This window comes from Fusarium musae, chromosome 12, assembly GCF_019915245.1.
Source record: "Fusarium musae strain F31 chromosome 12, whole genome shotgun sequence".
Lineage (NCBI taxonomy): Eukaryota > Fungi > Ascomycota > Sordariomycetes > Hypocreales > Nectriaceae > Fusarium > Fusarium musae.
Window position 1 is genome coordinate 330,100 of NC_058398.1, and position 19,986 is coordinate 350,085.

At 39.7% G+C, this 19,986-nt stretch overlaps 5 protein-coding genes across 5 annotated transcripts; 1 reads left to right on the top strand and 4 right to left on the bottom strand.

The window, feature by feature from the left end:
- Window positions 1-396: 396 nt before the first annotated feature.
- Window positions 397-1,344, bottom strand: J7337_013885 (uncharacterized protein; the record flags this gene model as incomplete). The annotated part of the gene is made up of 1 exon (XM_044831360.1): window positions 397-1,344. One exon carries the CDS (start codon window positions 1,342-1,344, stop codon window positions 397-399), a length of 948 nt encoding a protein of 315 aa, XP_044673746.1.
- A 1,612-nt stretch (window positions 1,345-2,956) lies between these two features.
- On the bottom strand, window positions 2,957-3,906 carry J7337_013886 (uncharacterized protein; the record flags this gene model as incomplete). The annotated part of the gene is given in 2 exon segments (XM_044831361.1): window positions 2,957-3,012; window positions 3,030-3,906. The coding sequence occupies 2 exon segments, from the start codon at window positions 3,904-3,906 to the stop codon at window positions 2,957-2,959; spliced, it is 933 nt and encodes a 310-aa protein (XP_044673747.1).
- Window positions 3,907-7,640: 3,734 nt separating this feature from the next.
- J7337_013887 (uncharacterized protein) lies at window positions 7,641-7,983 on the top strand (the record flags this gene model as incomplete). The annotated part of the gene is made up of 2 exons (XM_044831362.1): window positions 7,641-7,831; window positions 7,938-7,983. The coding sequence occupies 2 exons, from the start codon at window positions 7,641-7,643 to the stop codon at window positions 7,981-7,983; spliced, it is 237 nt and encodes a 78-aa protein (XP_044673748.1).
- A 156-nt stretch (window positions 7,984-8,139) lies between these two features.
- Window positions 8,140-8,601, bottom strand: J7337_013888 (uncharacterized protein; the record flags this gene model as incomplete). Its single annotated transcript, XM_044831363.1, has 1 exon — window positions 8,140-8,601. The coding sequence occupies one exon, from the start codon at window positions 8,599-8,601 to the stop codon at window positions 8,140-8,142; it is 462 nt and encodes a 153-aa protein (XP_044673749.1).
- A 2,452-nt stretch (window positions 8,602-11,053) lies between these two features.
- Window positions 11,054-12,991, bottom strand: J7337_013889 (uncharacterized protein; the record flags this gene model as incomplete). Its single annotated transcript, XM_044831364.1, has 3 exons — window positions 11,054-12,026; window positions 12,075-12,753; window positions 12,802-12,991. The coding sequence occupies 3 exons, from the start codon at window positions 12,989-12,991 to the stop codon at window positions 11,054-11,056; spliced, it is 1,842 nt and encodes a 613-aa protein (XP_044673750.1).
- Between the last annotated feature and the right edge of the window lie 6,995 nt (window positions 12,992-19,986).

Sequence of the window (19,986 nt, forward strand, 5' to 3'; positions counted from 1 at the left end):
CTGGCATAAGCGAGATCTGCTAAGCGTAGTTAGTCTATATCGTACGAGTTGGTGACCGGATATGGCGGTGGCGGTGGAGATAATGCGGGGAAATCTCCCAACATCTCTTGACAAGTCAGTCAAGATCGAGTCAATCGCACTAGGGATGACACTGGCCAGCTGAACAAGGGTCTCCATACTCCGCAGCGTTTTAAAGACCCGCATTTCAGCGACTAGTCTGCAAATGATCTCCCATCTCCCATGGTCGTACAGTACCGTATAAACTCACGAAATTGAGTATAATCTTTATAGTTTTTATAATTTTCTTTTATATAAAGATTTTTTTTATTTTAATAAAAAAAATCCTTTATTGAAATAAGTCTTAATATTATTACTTAAAGGTTCTATTCTTATATCTCAGATTCTGACCTGGACTACCTGGCCACCAGATACGTTATCGCTATTCATTCCAGCTGTGACAACAAAAACACTCTTGTCGTCTCTGCTTAAAATCACACTAGTAGGTCCAGCAAGAAGTCCCTGAAGGAGGACTGTAGCTTTGCCGTCAGGCTTGATCTTGATCAGCTTGTCTTGCCAAAAACCAACATATACATTGCCCTTCTTATCCATAGTAAAGTCATCAGGTATAGAGGGCGATCCTGTCTCAATCCTGTAGATAATCTCAACATGTCCAGCCTTATTTCCAAGCTTATCAATCTTCATTCGGCCAAAGGTCTGCCGATCGGTATTGGTGAAATATAGGTGGTCTTTATAGATCTTAATGCCGTTCACTCCAAGACCATACGGGCCATCGGCGCTGGGAGTAAATTCCTTATCTTGAATTGCCACTGTGATTCTGCCAGTCGTTGTATCTATACGTAAAATCTCTCCTCGTACAGAGTCAGCACCGAGGATGATATGCTTGTGATGGGGAAGTGCCACGATGCCATTAACGGGGCCATATGTAGACTCCTCAAATACAGTACCAACAGACAGCTGGCCATACTTGAACTTGAGTAGCGAAATTTTCATGCTGTTGTTCTGGAATTGTTGTCCGGTATCATTCCCTGCAGCCAGAGCAAAAATATCGTTGCCGATCTCGGTGATGCCAAACAAACTGTTGACGCCCTCAATTTGAGCAATCACTTCCGGTTTAGCCGGGCTCTTATATGGATTAACTGAGTAGAGTTTGCCTTCCCCCATTGTGCTAAGTAATAGGTCACCATTGGATCGACAGGCAACGTTCTCGATCCGGACGCCGGGAATCTCGACGATTTCCCGGACTTTTGCCTGGGAAGGAAGGCATGCAGAAAGGGTGCCCGAAAGGAGGAGAGCAGGGAGAATGGATGCAAGTGCGGAGTGCATGGTGCTGGATGGAACTTGAAAAAGATCGAGTTGCGATGATATCCAAAAACTGCGTTTAGATACAAACAAGCGACGTTCATTATATCATAAACGGCACAAAGCTGATATATGGTTTCTCCGTTGCTTTGATTTGTCAGCGGCTTATTAAAGTCATAATCCTGCTGCTTGTCCCGGACGCTGACATGCATATTCCAAGCTCCACGGAACCCGAAATGGATTCCCGTCCCTGACGGAACACCCTTACCAAAGCTAAAATATACCAGTCTCCTCTCATCCCAGAGACTGGCTGGTTGGTAGTTGGATTTGAGCGTGCCATTGATGCGTTGCTGCCAAGATTGTAGGAAAAACCCGTGCCTTTGATATCGAATCGAAAGACGCATCAAAGGTATTAAGATTACTTCTAATAGGGTCGCGAAGCCTCTACACACAAAAGAACAACAGTATTAGCCCCTGTCTGGTTGCATATTATATAATAAGTATGATGTGAAATCTGCCTTGTGCAGCCAGTTACGCTGGCTGACGCGTGGGTGTGACGTAGGCTAATCAAGTATTAAAGAGACGTTGGTAAACATATTACATAAACGCATATTTTGGCAATACCCAATTAAATCACTGTTTTCCAGAATTGTCGTTTAGGCCTCAATTTGCTGGCGCGATTATATATACCCGACTTGTCCTCCTCTTGAAGTCACTATCAGTATAGTCTCAGCTCCAAGATTCTCTCATGAACTTGTTTCTTGCTTCACGTAATGTTTGCCACTCAGATAATCCCGTCCAGGAAGCTTCCGAACAGCAAACGGCAGAGATGCAAAGATGATATTTAGGCCTTGTGTATTGGAGAAGACAAAACCCTCAAAGAGGTTCTTCGAATCCAACTCAAAGATACGGGTTTTTCCCCACGTGAGTACTCAGGCAATTGTTTCTGTCATGGAACCAGACCACCGGCTGGTGTACGCTCTTCGACGACAGACGAGCACGCCGGTCACGGGTATTTTCTAAGCCGCGCTTGAGATGGCTCTGTCAATCACGGAAACGGGATAGTAACGAAAACGGCGGCTTGGGGACCAGTCTTGCAGGTGTCTGTTCAGGAGCTCGGCTAGATGTCTCATTGCGTGGGTGTGCGTGCAACGAGGCTTGGAGTGTTGGATCTTGAGAGTCTTCCCGAAAGTCATGTCATAGAGCTCTTCCGTCGATCAGCCCAGGAACTTGTGAATGCCGGGGGTGTGTGTGTTTATTGACTGTGGCTAACTAAGGTCTCAGGCCGAGCTTAATAATTATTTCCTGAAGGTATCAATTTTAGGTATCGAGAAGATAAAAGGCTTCTTTATTTGAGCCTCTTACTACCCCCTCGATCTGCTCTGCAATGTTGCCGAAGGAACTGCGCCTATGCTCTGCATGGATAGTATGCCGCATATGTTCCTTCCAAACCGGATCCTCTCTATCCATACATTTTCCAAGGTCTTTCCAGGATGTCATTACGATATAATTACTATAAGACCTTTCTGATCGAATAATATTTATAGCATAATCAGTCGAACACCCACCACATGACCATATACGACCGTTTAGGCAGCTGTCCAATCTTGACCTTGCTTCACAATTGATCCAGCAATCATCTTTGTGAGTCCATATGCATTGCTGCAGGGCTCTGCCTGGGAGGTCGAAATCCTGTATTGACCTCTTACGAAATGACCACTGGCCTCGGCGCCACTTGAACTCGTCATCTGGGCGGAACAGGAAAGGGTAGAGGCCAGGCCAGTTAGTGTGTGCACAGATTTTCGATAGTTCGGGAGCGTTATCGTAGATAATCCAGCTTAAAGCACTAGCTCTGTTAAGGATTCCTAATAAGTCACGACCGGTACTTCGTCCAGTAAACAGTGTTCTTTGTGACTTGATCTGGATGTGATCGTCTTGTGAGTAATATATACTCTGCTCGACCCGTACGTGCGGATCCTCCGGATAATCATAGTGTGTGGTACACACGACCATGTCCTCTAGGTGGACCCACTGAGCCGCAAAGTCTGACTGGGCGGTGAATTTATGTCGGAAACGGCTAAATCTCGACAAAGCTGCCACGATGTCAAAATTAATATCTTCCAGGTAAGGAGAGAAACTCTTTTCCTCAAGTTTAGGATCTCCGTATTTAACACAGGCTCGTCGTGCCTCCTTGGGAGTGAAATCACGGCTCTTTCGTGGCTCATGAAACTTTTGACAGGCTTCGCAAAATATTTCAGACAGCCACATGCCGTCAAGCTCGAGGCGGCGAAGGAATTCTGCACGATCAAATTGATTGAGCTTCAGGGCGTTGCCGATGATTCTGTGTAGCCAGCTGGATGTAAAGGCAAGGCTTGCGCGGTCGATCGGGTGTAGAGCGGTCGCTATTTTGACGACGAGTTCTGTAGGCAGAGTTTTAAGCCCTATATCAGAAGGCTGTCCAGGGTCGGCGATGCTGTAGAATGTGAGTTCCATATTATCACCTGTTGATTGAATGTCATCAGTGGCAACATACTGCTTTTCTGAGGCATCAAGTCTCAGTACCTTGAGGAGCTTTTGGATCCCCATAGTGGGTGCTGGATGGATGCCATCTATAGACTTACGCATGCATTTGGGTTTGTGACTACCTTGTTGAAGGTAAATATTGTAGAGGGGCTATGAAATGTAGTATAAAGTAAATTTAGGGAGGTTACTTTGTGAACACTGTGTGCAGCTATTGTGAAGATTTCTGAGATGTAGAAAAGACAAGAGCAAGGAGAGCAGAAGTCGCAGTGGGAGTGATTAAGTACTGGATTCATGACCAGTGGCTGAGAGCTTATTGCGGCAGACAGAACTTAGTCCCGGAATCATGTATGATAAGGTTTAGTGAGCAAGGCTTGTAAAACTGAATCTGGGATTGGCCGAGCTCCCTTTCTAAGAGTGTTATTTTGAGTTGATAGACCCCATAACTAATGACTCACATCACGCGCCTCACACGACCGCCACCAGATCATCAAACATGCCACGCAACACCGATTAGACATCCAGAATCAGCGGCGAAGCTCTATATCGAAGGTACCTGCACCGTTTCCTTTAGCTATCTATCAAAGATCAGGTCAATCCCAGAGGCAGCTTGTCGCCAAAGTCTGGTGCGGTCAATGGCCCCAGGATGATGGGACTGGCATTGGTCTAAGGCCATGCTACATCCTCACCCGCCGTTGGTCATCGCCACAGTGAAGCGTGGTATATTTCGAGTTGACAGCAACCACAGCTGATGGCTCACGTCACGCGCCGCTCACACGTTGATATCATCATGTGTCAGAGGAAGGATTTGCAGCCCTGGGCTATGAGAAAATGCGTCGCTCAACTTGGGCCCCGACCGACTCATAATGATGACTTTGATCGCTTGATGCTGGGCCACACGTTGAATCAAGTTGTAGAGTTATATTGGAGCGATGTCAAACTCGTCAAGAACATCATCGAGGACGACAAGGCGCATTCTCCTCCTGGAGAAGCTTTAGGGGCGCGTGAAGAACTCGTACAACTCCCACTGGCTCAATGGAGGTAGGTCCCCCGACTCAAGCTCACGAGTTATGTGAAAGAGTGTCCATTTCCTTGGGTCAAGAATTGAGGTTAGTTTGGGTTTTTATGGAGAGTTTGATGAAGAAGTGCCCTCAGAACCCTTTCTCGGACTTCCCAAGATTGAAATCAGATTTCCAGGAGTAATATTTGATCTTATGTATAGGATACCCTACAGCCCATTTGGATAGATAATTGATAGTAGGATGTTTCGCGATATACTTCATGACGGTGAACTTTCCATCGCCGGGTTTTCCAGTAATTCAGCACTGTGTAGATATCGGATTTCCGTGGTCGGAATCCGGAGGTAGCATCGGAAGCAGGGCATTCAGCTTAACATCAATGCCCGCTTAGTGCAATGGAAGCTAGTGAAGGTGCCTCAGGAACCTCTAGCACATTTCAAACCCAAGAGAGGTTGAACCGCGGCAAGGCCGCAAGCAGAACCGCACCTGCGCTCGCGCCCTGCTTGAAGACTTCCAAGCTTCAAATCACAGTGAAGACCTGCGCTGCCTCTCATTTCCTGCTTCTAGACCTTCTTTTCAACACAAATGAGGGAACTACGACTGTTAAGTGGCACGGCAGGTGCTTCACACGTGGTCAGTCCCATGCACAGTCCTCGACCCACGCGTCACGCCAGCGACAACGCGTTCCTGGCGCTGCCCGGATCCCTTCCACGCCGACTCGCGTTCCACCTGCACCTCAGGGGGCAACAAAACACCGAACCTTAATATTGCGTGTCATAAAAAATTCGACAAAACTTATCCTAAGCTTAGACTATATTACCTAAGTCTTTGTTACCATTTATAATTACAGTCCTGTGTTTTCTTTCCTCCCATTACTGCACTACCAGTGCTTTTAATAATATAATAGAGAACATAGTGATCCTTGCTGATGATTGAATGGCTAGATTGTGCCTGCATCGGTAGTCTGCGTATATACCGGCTGGCAAATGCATTACCTGGGATACTTGGAACTTGGCCTGATTCAGTTAAGATCAGAGGTGCACTTGTGTACGGCAGACTCTTCCCGCCTCCAGGCTTTAGAAATACAAAGCGGCAACCCAAAATATACAAGCATCCATCCTGTAGCTCCCCATATCGTAAGCATCGGCACTAAACAATTACTTGGAGTACCGCTTTTTTAGTCTCAGGCAATGCATCTCTCTGATACCTTCTGACAATGAAAGGTAACAAAGTCGCGATTTGCAAGAGTCAGACAAGTTGGTGACGTGACCTAGTTCCCTGATACCAAAGCCTGGCAAGCTGGGCGTTCATCAAGCTCCTACAGGGGTTGGAGTTTGGCGGCGGGAATCTGCATGGGATGTTCGGCACCTTGCAATTATGATGCACCAACGATGTACCTTTTGCCCTGCATCTATCTTTCTGGTGAATTGAGATGTGCAATCAATGCAAACCAGGCTTGCACAAAAACCCAACCACTAAACTCACCCCATGGTTACTCACGCACCTCAACATCAGGACCTTGACTGCAGGTAACGCATCTCACTCTGACAAACAACTCACTCAATGCCAGGGCCTGCACACTCCCGCCGCCCCCACACAATGTCCATGTTCTGCCAGACGCGTCTGGTCAGCACTCATGGCAACCCCAGCCTCTTTACCCCAGGCTAGCCCCTCCAACGCGCGACAGCTCGCAAACGGCGACGACGCGCCAAAACTCAGTTGCTCAGCTCAGCGTGAAGTGGCGAGGCGTTCCAAGTGACTTGCCTCACCCCGACCTACTGATCTCCCATCTGTTACATTTTTTACACAAGCTCACCAGGCCTGCTCAAGCATTAAATCAGCTTGCGCAGCATTTAGTCAGCTTCTGGCGCCCGCCGCTGAGAGACATCTTAAGCACCAAACTTTGCATCTTCCATATCTCTGGCACCAAACTTACATCATACCGTCGCCACCGTGGGGGCCGTGGTTGGTCACTATGCCAGACACTACCAACCCATCAATCCAGTCTGACGATAACGACATTGACTTGATGTCACTTTTTGATACCTTCTACGACGCGCCTGGAAGTCCATCACCAGATGCCGCCCGTTCAAAGACAGCGGCGACACAGCAGCGCTAATTGCCCACCCAGCGGCTTTCAGGCACTTCAGACTCTTGTCGCCGACCTTGGGTCTCTTGTAACAGAAGTCGAGGCTCTTGCGAAATATTTCAGAGCCGATATCAAGGCTCCCGTGATCGATGATAAGGCTCGCGCGATTGATACTGAGCCTTCTCCTCCGGCCAGTATCCCCCATAACAACACGCACCAAAGCCAATACAAATCCCGACCCGACTACGAGCGAGTTTTGGCCAGTTTGACCTGGGGCGACTAGGCGCGACTCCTTGACAGAGCCGAAACTGCTTTTGAACAAGCTCAGGCTGCGCACCAGACTTCTGCCAGTGTCGTCGCCTACATCCTCGGTAAAGACAGAGCGCTTCAGATGCTTCGAGTTGCTAGCGATTAGCACACCTTCAGAACTGGCAATATTATCGACACTTCCTCTATCAATAAAGCTGGACCTGCCGCCGAGTGCAGACAGTCCAGCTCCAACGCAGACGATGTCAAGTGTGACCGCCACGCTCATCTGCGAAATTCTGAAAACCACGGCACCAACACCGTCTCCCAAGACATCAATCTATCCGTCCAAATCCACGATGCACTACTAGACGAAAAAGAACGCGCACAGCGCTGCTTGCTTCGAAAGCTCATATTAAGCCGTCTGGCATATATGGGAGGCCAAGATGAAGCGAGACGAGATTGCCGAGCTGGATAAGAAGTACGATGGCCTGCGTGCTGAGTATGGAAAGCTGGAAGATGAGGCGGCTGCAGTGGTCGTGCAGTTAGCTGCAAGAAGATGCGAGGCCAGAGAGTGGAACATCATGGCATATGAGGAAGACTGGCAGGGCATTTTCGATGAGGATGTGGATAAAGAGTGAGCTTTACCTGCATGATTCTCCATGGTTCTGCGCTGGGTGAAATGTTTGGGCGCACAATGTATTCCCTCTCCAAAAACGAAATATTATGCTACATAAAGGTAGTTCGACCGCTTTGCCCTCTGCTGTTGAGGCCTGGATAAGATTGTAACATGTCAAGGACAAGCTTGCATCTAGTTATGATTGAGATGGACTATATTTCACAGCATCTACTATTATCTTGCCAATCAAAATACATGGGAGCACGACCGACCCATCGCGATACAAAAGGATGACTCCTAGAGCGAGTGATGAGTTGATCTGCTTCCTACCCCGCGAGAACTGTGGGATCACCATCCAGCCAGATGATATTCGCCTTCCAAGTCTTCATCTTCCACAGATCTCCAATCTTGACCATATCGCAAGCATAAAACGCACCCGATGTGAACTTTGCCGAGCTTGGATCGACGCCCTCTCCAGGACGAACATGCTGGGCCAACGCCGAGCATGTCGCCGTCGCTGTCCTGCTGCTCGTGATATTAATGCGCACGTTGGAGAGAAAATGTGTTGTGTCGAGCTTTGAGACACGGTCGAAGACTGCCGCCTTGAACTCCGCAATGCCACGAGCGGTTGAGCCAGGCATCTCGGCGTCGATATCCTCAGTGATGGCTGACAGAAGGAGGGCTTCGTCGGCGTGGTCGAAAGCGAGAAAGGCGCGGTTGAGCGCGTCACTTATGGCCTCGCGCTCTGTAAGGCCGCTTGTGAGTTCAGCTGGGAGTGCAAAGGCCATAATGATAGTGTGAGATACCCTCCAAGAAATGGGGAGGCCTGAGAGACTATGAGATGGTGATTCTCGTGATGATTATCTGTTGAGGGCTTTATGTTTCATTAGCCCTATTTATATTCCTTAGTAGAACTATACTGTGGAGGTAACGAGCAGTAGATTGATGGCCCCAGCTTATTGGGTATGTCAATCTGCACCTAGTCATATGACAAGTCCGTTAACTCCTATGTCCGTTGGAGATGCAGCACAATCCATGTGAGAGTCATAGCCGTAGGCGAGGTTAGCAATGCATTCCTCACTTCATTTATCGTGCAATGTCCGATCGGATGATACGGATGGACAATGAATCTCAGGGTGCGAAATGTGTGGACATCTCATGCCCTTGGTATGGCGATCATGCAATGTTATTCGTTAGGGTAGCTTTAGTGTACGCTGTCCAAGGTGCGAGGAATAGCCATCAGTGCAACTCGAGACGACACTTCAGTGATGTAGTCACAATTGTCTAATCTTGCCAGGAACTCCCATGTCGTTGGAGTGAGCATATGGGGATTCTATCGACGTCGAGCAGTACGATCATAGTGTCACGGTTATCAGGGAGCGTGAACATAGAGGAACTCTCTAAGCCGGTGTCATTTGTGACTTCAAGGAGTACTATGAGGTTAGAGCCGCCTCCCCAATGATGGGAGACACACGATATGGCTGATAAGCGCTAAAACAAAGACCCAGGACTTTGCGTAGGTTTGCCGTCCTATTCAGGTACAAAGCCACCTAGTCGATGATGTCGGTAACTAGGAAAAACACATTTGGCGATCATCCTGAGGTCGCGAATGAATGACTGCTTGGTCCCTTATCTCACCACCAGACCCGTCAAATCGTTCTAATAGTTTTCGTCTCCTGCTCTAACTACCTATATACCAGCTGCATCACCCCTACCCTGTTCGACAACTACCGAGCTAGCATCTGGCTCTCATAAGCACTCTCCCCCCCCCCCCCCCCCAGATCAAGCTCACTACACCTGAAGCGCTTTGTTAAACATCAAGAGAACAGCGGGATTTAGCACATAATTATCCAATAGGTAAAGCAAGCATACCAGCTTATCAGACTAGTAGATACCTCAGTCCTTCCTAAGCCCTTTACATTCTAGAAGATATATAATGCTACAGAACCTGCTCTCGACTATAACAAACTCAACTTAGTCGTTACTTTTCCTCAAGGTCCCATCAACGCTCCTGTCAAGGACTGCCATCGGAGGGTCAAGATAATGCATAGCCCCCCATTCCATAATGTCCTCTCATTGGCGTGTTTGCCCCTTCCTCAAACATTACGTCTCTTACAGCCAGCTACGACCTAATTCAAGAACCCAAGGTAAGAGAGCACCATTGGCAAAAACGCCTACAAGAATGGGGATAAGGTCATTAGGACACAGTAAGCTCAGTCACATCATTGAGATTCTACATTCTCTCGGTGATAGTACGGTGTCGGCGGGTACCCTGCTCATCTCCACGATCTGCAGGACACCACCTGACCTATTAGTAGTCACCTTGTCTGTCGACTTTTTCCTCAAGATTTCTGACACATTGAGCCTCATAACACCACTATGCCCGTCTATAAGGTTGATTCTCTTCCATATGTATAACGAGGATCGTTCTAATGTTTGAATGCGCTCCTAGATTCATCATTCACTCTTAAGCTCGGCTAAACCTGTGGAAATAACACCAAGGCTTGGCGTTATCTGTGAACATCCGCCAACTCCCCCTAGATAATGGAGGTCACTTTCTCATTGACGATCAAGGTATGCAGCATCTGCAAACGCAGGATTGTTCACACGACGGATTTCCGTTAATCTGGCTCACTGATGTAACATGCTCCGCCAACATGGAATGCCTCCAATTTACGATGGGTGCCGATACCTTTTGCGCTGGATGAAAGTGCAATAAGGTACTCAAGTAAGTTGAGCTGCTAAAGGCAGACCTGGCGCTAGGGAATAAATTATCCGTGATATCCCGGTAGGCCAAACAACTCATCCCGCAAATGATACGTATCCTGTCCCCTGTATATTTGTCGCGGTACAAGCTTTACAATGGATTTCGTACAGCCTGCAGAGTCCTTGACCGTTAAGATGGAAAGTGTGTTACTTGATCTGAGTTATATTTTCTCGCTCGGTTTTGAGAGAAACCAGACTGGGATACTTTCCCCCGCTTGTAAGGTGAGTTGCTCAGTTCTAATCCATCGCTGTTCATCGCTTTACCTTAAGATACAGCTAGTAAAGACAAGGGTATAGATAAAATGCATTAATAATTATTTATTACATTTTAAACCATTATTGTTTTTTTTATTATTTATATTCAAAAGTAACTCCTCAACCTCATCGATATATTTAAGGTTAAGATTGTTGAATTTAACAACCCAAGCCAGACAATCAACCTTTGAAACATTAACGCTATGTAGCATCTTCATGTCATGTAGCATACTGCTGTCTCGACCAGTCATTAGAAGGGGAAGCCCTCTCTATCGGCGACAGCCTATCGTGATAGTGATAATCATGCATGTTCCCCTCACCTGCCAACTCAGCCGGCGGAGCCCCCTCACCGACCCTGCTGACTTGGAAATCATTTTTGGGAGTGATGCTCTGATGATGCATGTCAGGTGACCGGTGCTCACTTGTCAGTTCAGACGGGGGACTTGCAGGCCAGGCCTGTCCTCCGGTATAAGACGGAGATACAGGGGATGCCCAGCCCGTGACACCACTCACAGCCATTGGTGGTGGTGGTGGCGCCGCCACACCGTGGTTCTGGCTGTAGTGCTTCCTGCGCTGATACACAAGGCAACCGATTCCCAGCAGCGCAAGGATGAACGCCACTGTACTTCCAACGGCAATTCCCGCTATCGCTCCAGTGCTGAGTCCTGAAGATGGCTTGGTAGTGTGTGATGGGGGCGATGGCTTTTTGGTGCTTGTGCCAGTTACGCGCGTCGCAGTCCGTGTCCCCGAACCTGCAGTGCGTTCCATTTGCACAGCCAAGTCGGGGGCATCGAATCCACTGATGGGTGTTGTGGTGGTAGCGCCACCAGCAGAATTGCCTCCAACCGCCGTTCGAATGTCAATGGGCACAATGTAGGTGGTCAGACTGGGCTGATACAGTGCCCAAATTGCATCTTCTTTGTTCTGCTTGCCCAGGTTCATGTTATGTGCGCCCTGGATTGCTGGTACGTCGCAGACTTTGTCGGTAGCGTTGGAGTAGGTGCCTCCTATGACGAGCATTTGCGCATCGTCGACGACGTTGCAGCTCATCATGCTCTTCGGGAAGGCTCCAGTGCCATTCTTATAGGTCGGGTATGGGCCCCTGATCCATTGGAAACTTGGGATGGTCAGGATGTAGATATCGTCGTAGCCTGTCGTATCTGGAGGGAAGCCTCCACCGCCATAGATGTAACTGGAAGAGTCAGCTCTTGAGCATTGACATTCCATCTGTATGACTCACATATTGTAGCTCGAATGATCCTTTGCCCAAGTCGCACCGCCGCAGAAACGGCGCCTGTCCTGAGGGGTATTGCCTGATGTCTTTTGTGTATACCATTTCGCATTCGCGACATCAAACAGGAAGATCTCATCCAACGGCTGCGGCGTCAAGGTTCCGTTACCATACAGATCTAGAGCGCCCCCAAAATACACCAACATTCCACCATCGCCAGCTGGAATGAAGACCATAGCTCCCTCTGCTCGTCCTTGATCATCCGGTCCTGTCATATTGCTCCAAGTATTCGAATCCATCTCATACTTGATCAATCCATTTGATGCTCGCGGCGGACCCGACCAACCTGGAACTGAGGCATTGCTTAGCCACCCGCCGTAGTAGTACGCTTCCCCTCTCGACGAGATGGAGACACCAGCACCATAGCTAGCCGCTTGAACTTCTTGTGGAGGAGCACCAAACGAGACCCATTGATTGTAGATGATATCGTAGCTGTAGAGATCGAATGATAGAGGACGGGATTGATATGATTCGCCGCCGTAGAGGTAAAGTCTTTTATTGACCGAGTCTTCCCATAAAATGCCGCCGTTGACGCTTGGGATCGTGTCGTTCTTGGAGAGGTTGGCGTGGAACGGAGGCATGCCACCGCTGTTTACGGCGTCAAGATCATTGAAGGAGAGAAACGTGTCTGCGCCGATATTAGTACACTCTTAAATTGACGGGTAAAAGTGCTGACTAGTGAGGTTATTTGTCGCATCCTCATAGTTGATCAAACCACCATCGATGTACAGCTTCCGATCCACGACAGCTGACTGGTGACCCCATCTCCGACAGAAGTTTTTGACTGGATCATTTTGCCCGAATGAGGTGCCAAGAAGCAACCCTACAAGGAGAAAAACTGATGGGAATGCCCGCGGAGTGTACATGGTAGTGTGGTACTGATAGAACACAAATGATGATTTGTATAATTCTTTCCACAGAAGCTAAAGGATCGCCGCATCGGCCTTTCTTCATCCACTGGAGACGAGTGATATAAGTAGCAGCTCACATTCGTCCCCCCGCTCAATGAACTCGATCCCAAAGGGGAAATGAGTGCGGCTGGAGTACTCCCGATCGAGAACGTAGATGTGACGATGGCTGGAAACAAATGCATCACACCCAAGGAAGAATATTGCCAATAGCTCAAGTTGAGATGCATTAGCGTATTGATTCATCTGCAGACAAGGCTCTGTCGAGACCGAGCCTCAATCACGATGGAGAGCATTTGTCTCCTCACACTGGCTACAAATGACACTTTAACTACAGTGAAATGGCAATCCATGGCGGGCTGAGTGCAGATCCCAGATCTAGGCCCGCCAACTGCAGTGGTACCCAACAGAAGGGATGCTACGTCCTGGAACGGTGAGGCTCCACTGCAAAGGCTGGATCAGACCAGATTCCAGTTTGCTACCTGAAGGTGGCTTCAAGCTGAACAACCATTACCATGCCATTGGTCACAGAGCCTCGAACAAAATGAGCCCTTCAAATCTCTTTATCGCCAGTAGCAAGTCAAGGTTACAGTAAAACTGTGTTTACAGCTGGTTAGAGTTACCTGTCAGAAAGATCAGGTAGTAAACGTCTGATCCTTGGTAAAAGTAAAGCAGCTCCCCGCTCTTGGGCTGGATTCTGGATTTTATGTGGCTTATGCAGGGTGATATCTTGGTCAGTATTCTTTCATGGGCGCCACAAAAGTCACATAAGTGGTTGCTGCAGTAAGCAATTAGCTTTATCACGCACTTAGGTGTTGAGGGTGTGAATACCTCTACAGAGCGGTCCATGGTACGTGGTGAAAAAGAACAAATCAGGCTGCCAAGAAATATAGGTCTGCATAATGGTTTCTCCAGTTAGGTCTTGTACGACTCCTCTACAGTGCTTGCGGCGAGGAATGGCTTTTCTATAAAAACATAACAATAAAAAAAAGGTCATCCCCTGCGTCTGAAGTCTTATGTGAAAAAGGATTGCTTCATAAAGTTTATACACTGGATCTCCACGTCAACAGGTTTCTTACTTACCAGTAACTAAATACAAAAATAGAAAGATAAGCTCCTAGATTTTTTTTCTAGACTCTAATCCTTCTTTCTTAGTCCCATCGCTATGGACCGATGAGTTCTTCTTCATCTGTAGCGAGCCCTGGATATCGGAACCCCAGGTATCGGAACTCAGCTGAGCTGCGGAACGCCGGCACACGGAAATGCAGTTGACACTGAAGTAGAGCAAATTAACTGTGATATTAATCTTGCAAGCTCGCCGATTTACTAGGTTCTCTCTGCCAGAATAAGCTCTCAGCCACAAGCCTTAACTGCAAGAGTCTAAGAACACCTGCATCGCTAAGATTAGCTTTATAAAGTAAGTATATTAAAAGCTAATTTAAATATTACTTTATAAGCCTTTAAATTTAATTATAATTTTATAATATCTCTTTAGTTATTAATAGCTTATTTTTTTTTTTTAAGTTACTATTAGCCTTATTTAGGGCTATTAAGCTTTTAACTTTTTATATAATAGCTTAAATAGTAAGGCCCCTATAGTAGGCTAGAATTATAGAGCTTAAAATTAGTTAAGGTTTATCTGCCTTAAATAGCATAATTACTGCCTTAATTAAGTAATATAAGTACTGCCTTTTAGTAGCTATATTAACCTTTTTCTTTTACTTTAATTAAAAGAATACTAGGCCTAGTATACTTATTATATTTCTATTTAAAGGTTAGTTAGACCTTAACTAAGTAAGAGATTAAATATAAACTTAAAAATATATTCCTTAACTTATTAATTATAGTTACTAATATCTGTTAAAGCTACTAATATAATATTTATATAAAATAGCCTATAGCTATATAATTAGCTTATTATATAACTAGCTATAACCTTAATATAGCTATTAAGCCTACCTTATAAGTAGCTAATAAAGAAAATCTAGAAAATATTTATATAATAATAGCTATTATTAAAAAAACTTCTTATTAAAGTATTAATTTAATTTTATTAAAATAGCTATCTTTAATTATAAGTTAATTAAGTTAATTAATTATATAGATTATTTAGCTTATCTTAATATAATTAACTTAAGCTAGGTTTATAATAAGCTTATAAGCCTTTTAAACCTAAAAAAGGTTTTAAAAGAAAGTTATTTCCTTTAATTAAACTAGGTAGCCTTCTTTACTGCTTTTATAAGCCTAAACTTAAATATATATAAAGAGTAGCTTTATAATATAGCTAAAAGGGTTATTACTATAGAGGGGATCCTGTTATTAATATAAGGATAAAGGCAGGGTAATAGCAGGGTTTAAAGGTTTAAAGAAAGAAGGTTAACTCTATTTATATAAGTTAGTTAGCAAAAGTTAAATTAACTTAAAGTTAATAATAACTAGCTTTATTAATTAAATGCATATGCCTAGGCATATAACTAGTTGCCCTTATATCTAAATAGATAAAGTAAAATTAATTAATAGCTTATATAGCCTTTATTTTTAATTAATTATTATAATATTTTAAAATATAACTTTATAACTTAAAAATAATTAAATAGTAATTAGCTAAAATACTTAAAATATAATATATAAAAGTATTAAAAAATAATTTACTTTTATTAATTATATCTTTAATAAGTTTAAAGACTATTTATAAAAAAAAGCTTTTATATTACTTAATCTAAGTTACTATAAGCTTTATAATAAATTTATATAAGCTATTAATAAAAAAAAAGTATATTAATAATTAAAATAAAACCTATATAGCTTATTTTTTTTTTTTAATTACTATTAGCCTTATTTAAGGCTATTAAGCTTTTAACTTTTTATATAATAGCTTAAATAGTAAGGCCCTTATAATAGGCTAGAATTATAAAGCTTAAAATTAGTTAAGGTTTATCTACCTTAAGTAGTGCAATTACTACTTTAATTAAGTAATATAAGTATTACTTACCTTTTAGTAGTTATACTAACCTTCTTTCTTTACTCTAGTTAAAAGAATACTAGGCCTAGTATACTTATTACATTTCTATTTAAAGGTTAGTTAGACCTTAACTATTAGTTATAGTTACTAATATCTATTATAACTATTAATATAATACTTACTATATAAAATAGCCTATAGCTATATAGTTAAGCTTATTATATAACTTACTATAACTTTAATATAGCTATTAGGCCTACTATAAAGGTAATTAAAAAGAAAGAATATAAAGAGTTATATATAATAATAGCTACTATTAAAAAGAACTTTTTATTAAAGTACTAATTTAACTTTATTAAAATAGCTATTTTTAATTATAGCTTAATTAAGTTAATTTATTATATAAACCTTTATAACTTAATTAAAGTAACTTAAGTTAATAATAAGCTATTAGCTTTTAAGGAGCTAAAAAGAGACTTAAAAAAAAGTTATTCCTTTTAGTTAAATTAAATAGCCTTCCTTATTGCCTTTATAGGCTTAAATATATATAAAAAGTAGCTTCTTAATATAGCTAAAAGGGTCATTATAGTAAAGAGGGAGCTGCTTTTAAATTAATAATATGCTAGTTATAGTCTAAGATTATAATAGTAAAAGGATAAAGGTAAGGTAATAGTAAGGTTAGACTAAAGGTTTAAAGGAATAAGGTTAACTTTTATATAAATTAGTTAATAAAAGTTAAATTAACCTAAAGTTAATAATAACTTTATTAATTAAATATATATACCTAGGTATATAATTAACTGCCCTTATATTTAAATAGATAAAGTAAAATTAATAATAAAATAGTACTTAAACTAGGGCTATATAGCCTATAGTTATTAATAAAAGATTTAATATAGTTAATAAGTAAGTAACTTAAATAAGTAAGTAACTTACTTTCTTTAATCTTTTTAACTTATAGCTTAAAAGCTTAAGCTATAGTTTAAAAAAGCTAGCTTTTACTTATTAAATTCTTTATTAAATAACTTAAAAGCTATTTAATAAGTCTTTATATTATAATTACTTTTACTATATATATTATAATATAAATTACTTAATTACTTTAACTTTTTTTAAATATTACTTTTTAATAATTTAGCTATTACTTAAATATTAATATTTATTTAATTAATTACTTATAATATAGTTAATAAGTAAGTATTATAGATAAGTAAGTATTATAGATAAGTAAGTATTATACTTTTTCCTTATATATTTAACTTTTTATTTAATTTAATAATTCTTAATAGCTAAGAATACTATAACCTTTAAATAAAGCTAGAACTCTTTTTATATTTTAGGCTTTTTAAAATAATTTAAAACTTAATATTTAATATATTATAAAGAACTATAAGATCTTTAAATATAGATTATATTATTAATACTATAGTATTTAATTTTCTTTTTTTTTTAATTACTATTAGCTTTATTTAAGGCTATTAAGCTTTTAACTTTATAAATAAAGGCTTAAATAATAAAGCCTTTATAGTAAGCTAGAATTATAAAAATTAATATTAGTTAAGGTTTATTTACCTTAAGTAATATAATTACTACCTTAATTAAGTAATATAAGTACTACTTATAAGTCCTTTAGTAGCTATATTAACCTTCTTCCTTTACTTTTATTAAAAGATCTTTAATTAACCCTTATAATATACTAGGCTTAATATACCTATTATACTTTTAAAGTATATTTACTAACCTGACTTTCTTTCTATTAATTATAATTACTAATATTAATTATAATTATTAATAAAATACTATATAAAAGCCTAGAGCTTAATTAAAGCTATTATATAATTAACTATAACCTTATTACTATAATTAAATTAATACTAGGCTAGGCTAATAGTAAAGATTACTATAAGCTTTATATAATAGCTATAGCTATTAAAAAGAATTTTTTATTTAAAAGCTTATCTAGCTTAATTAAAATAGCTATTTTTAATTATACTTTAATTAACTTAATTAGTTATATAGATCTAGTTTACTTAAGTTATTTTATTTATTTAATTTAGCTAGCTAAAGAGCTAGCTAAATAAAATAAGCTAGAAAGGGCTATAAAAAAAGGCTTGCTTTTTAATATAAAGGAAGTAGCTTTCTTTATTATATTAATAAGTAATTTAGCCTTATATAAAAAGTAGCTTAAAAATGTAATTATTAAGGCTAATTATCTATATTATATTCTTTTAATTATATAAAATTAAAGGTAAAGGCAGGGTAATAGCAGGGTTAGACTAAAGGTTTTATAAAAGTTAAAATTAAAGAAAAAAAGTTAACTTTTATATAAGTTAGTTAATAAAAGCTAAATTAACCTAAAGTTAATAATAACTCTATTAATTAAATATATATACCTAGGTATATAATTAACTGCTTTTATATCTAAACTATAAATAAAGTAAAATTAATAATAAAACAGTAGTTAAACTAGGGAAAAGTAGTTATAATATATTAAGACCTGATTTTATATAAAGGTCTTATTATATAACTAAAGAATATATTATAATTCTAATAACTAATTAGGGTATATTATATACTAAAATAATAAAAAAATTTAGGGCTTTTAATTAATATACTTACTTAAATAAAATATAGAGAATTAAGCAAGTTCTATATATTAAAGTTTTTCTATAAACTTTAAATATTTCTTATTAAGGAAATATAAGTTAAAAAGTTATATAACTTAGATTATATAATAATTATATAATAAGGATTATATATATTAGATTTTTACCCTTTAGTTAGATAATTTATAATATACTATAAAAAACCTTACTTTTCTATTTTAGCTTTATAAGCCTAGCTAAGCCTAATGCCTTTTAAATTAGGTAAAAAGTATATTATATTTTTTATTAAATTTTAGTAGTTTTTATAATAGTCTTTTATTATTATTAAAGCTACCTCTCTTTAGAAATTATAATACCTGCTCTTTTATAAAGTCTATATAAAACTTTAGATTTCCTACTTCTAGAACTCCTTCTTTCTTAAAGACTAATTAACTTTTCTATTATATAATATATATTATTAAATTTAGAAAAATTCGCTTTATTTAATAAACCTACCTTTATCTTATAAATCCTACCTTATGCCTTATTATTTAGTAATTATAACCTTTTATTTACTTAATTTCTCTTTAACCTTTTTATTAGTTACTATAATATATCCTACTACTTATAGTAAATTTATTAACTATTTTACTTAAGCCTTAATATAATATAAAGACTTATTAAATTATTTTTAAATTATTTAAAGAGGAATTTAATAAATAAAAGCTAGCCTTTTTAAATTATAGCTTAAGCTTTTAAGCTATAAGTTTAAAAGGGTAAAAAAAGTATAATACTTACTTATTTATAATACTTACTTATTAATTATATTAATATATTTTATATAATTATTATCTTTTTTTTTATAATTTAGTCTTTTTTATCTTTTAATATTAATTTAATATTTTATTTATATTTTAAAGATTATAAAGCTTAGCTTTTAATAAAATAACTTTATATATAATTACTTTTATTACTTTAATAATTAACTTTAAACCTTTAATAATAGACTTTAAGAAGTTATTATAATACTTTTTAATTTACTTTTTAAGGTATTTAAATTAAAATTAAGCTTTAATAACTATCTTTAAGGTCTTTAAAGCTTATAGTATTAGTAATTAAATAGCCTTTTTAAAAAACATTAAGGTTTATAGTTATATATTAAGCTTTAAGATTATAGTTTTTAAATTAAAAAAAGTAAATCTAACTCTTTTAAAATTACTTTAAATATTACTTTTTATAAAAATAGCTTAAAAAGTAATATAAAAAGCTAAAAAAGAATTAATTTTAAAGATATAAGTTATTTTTTTTTTAATTACTATTAGCCTTATTTAAGGCTATTAAGCTTTTAACTTTTTATATAATAGCTTAAATAGTAAGGCCCTTATAATAAGCTAAAATTACAGGAG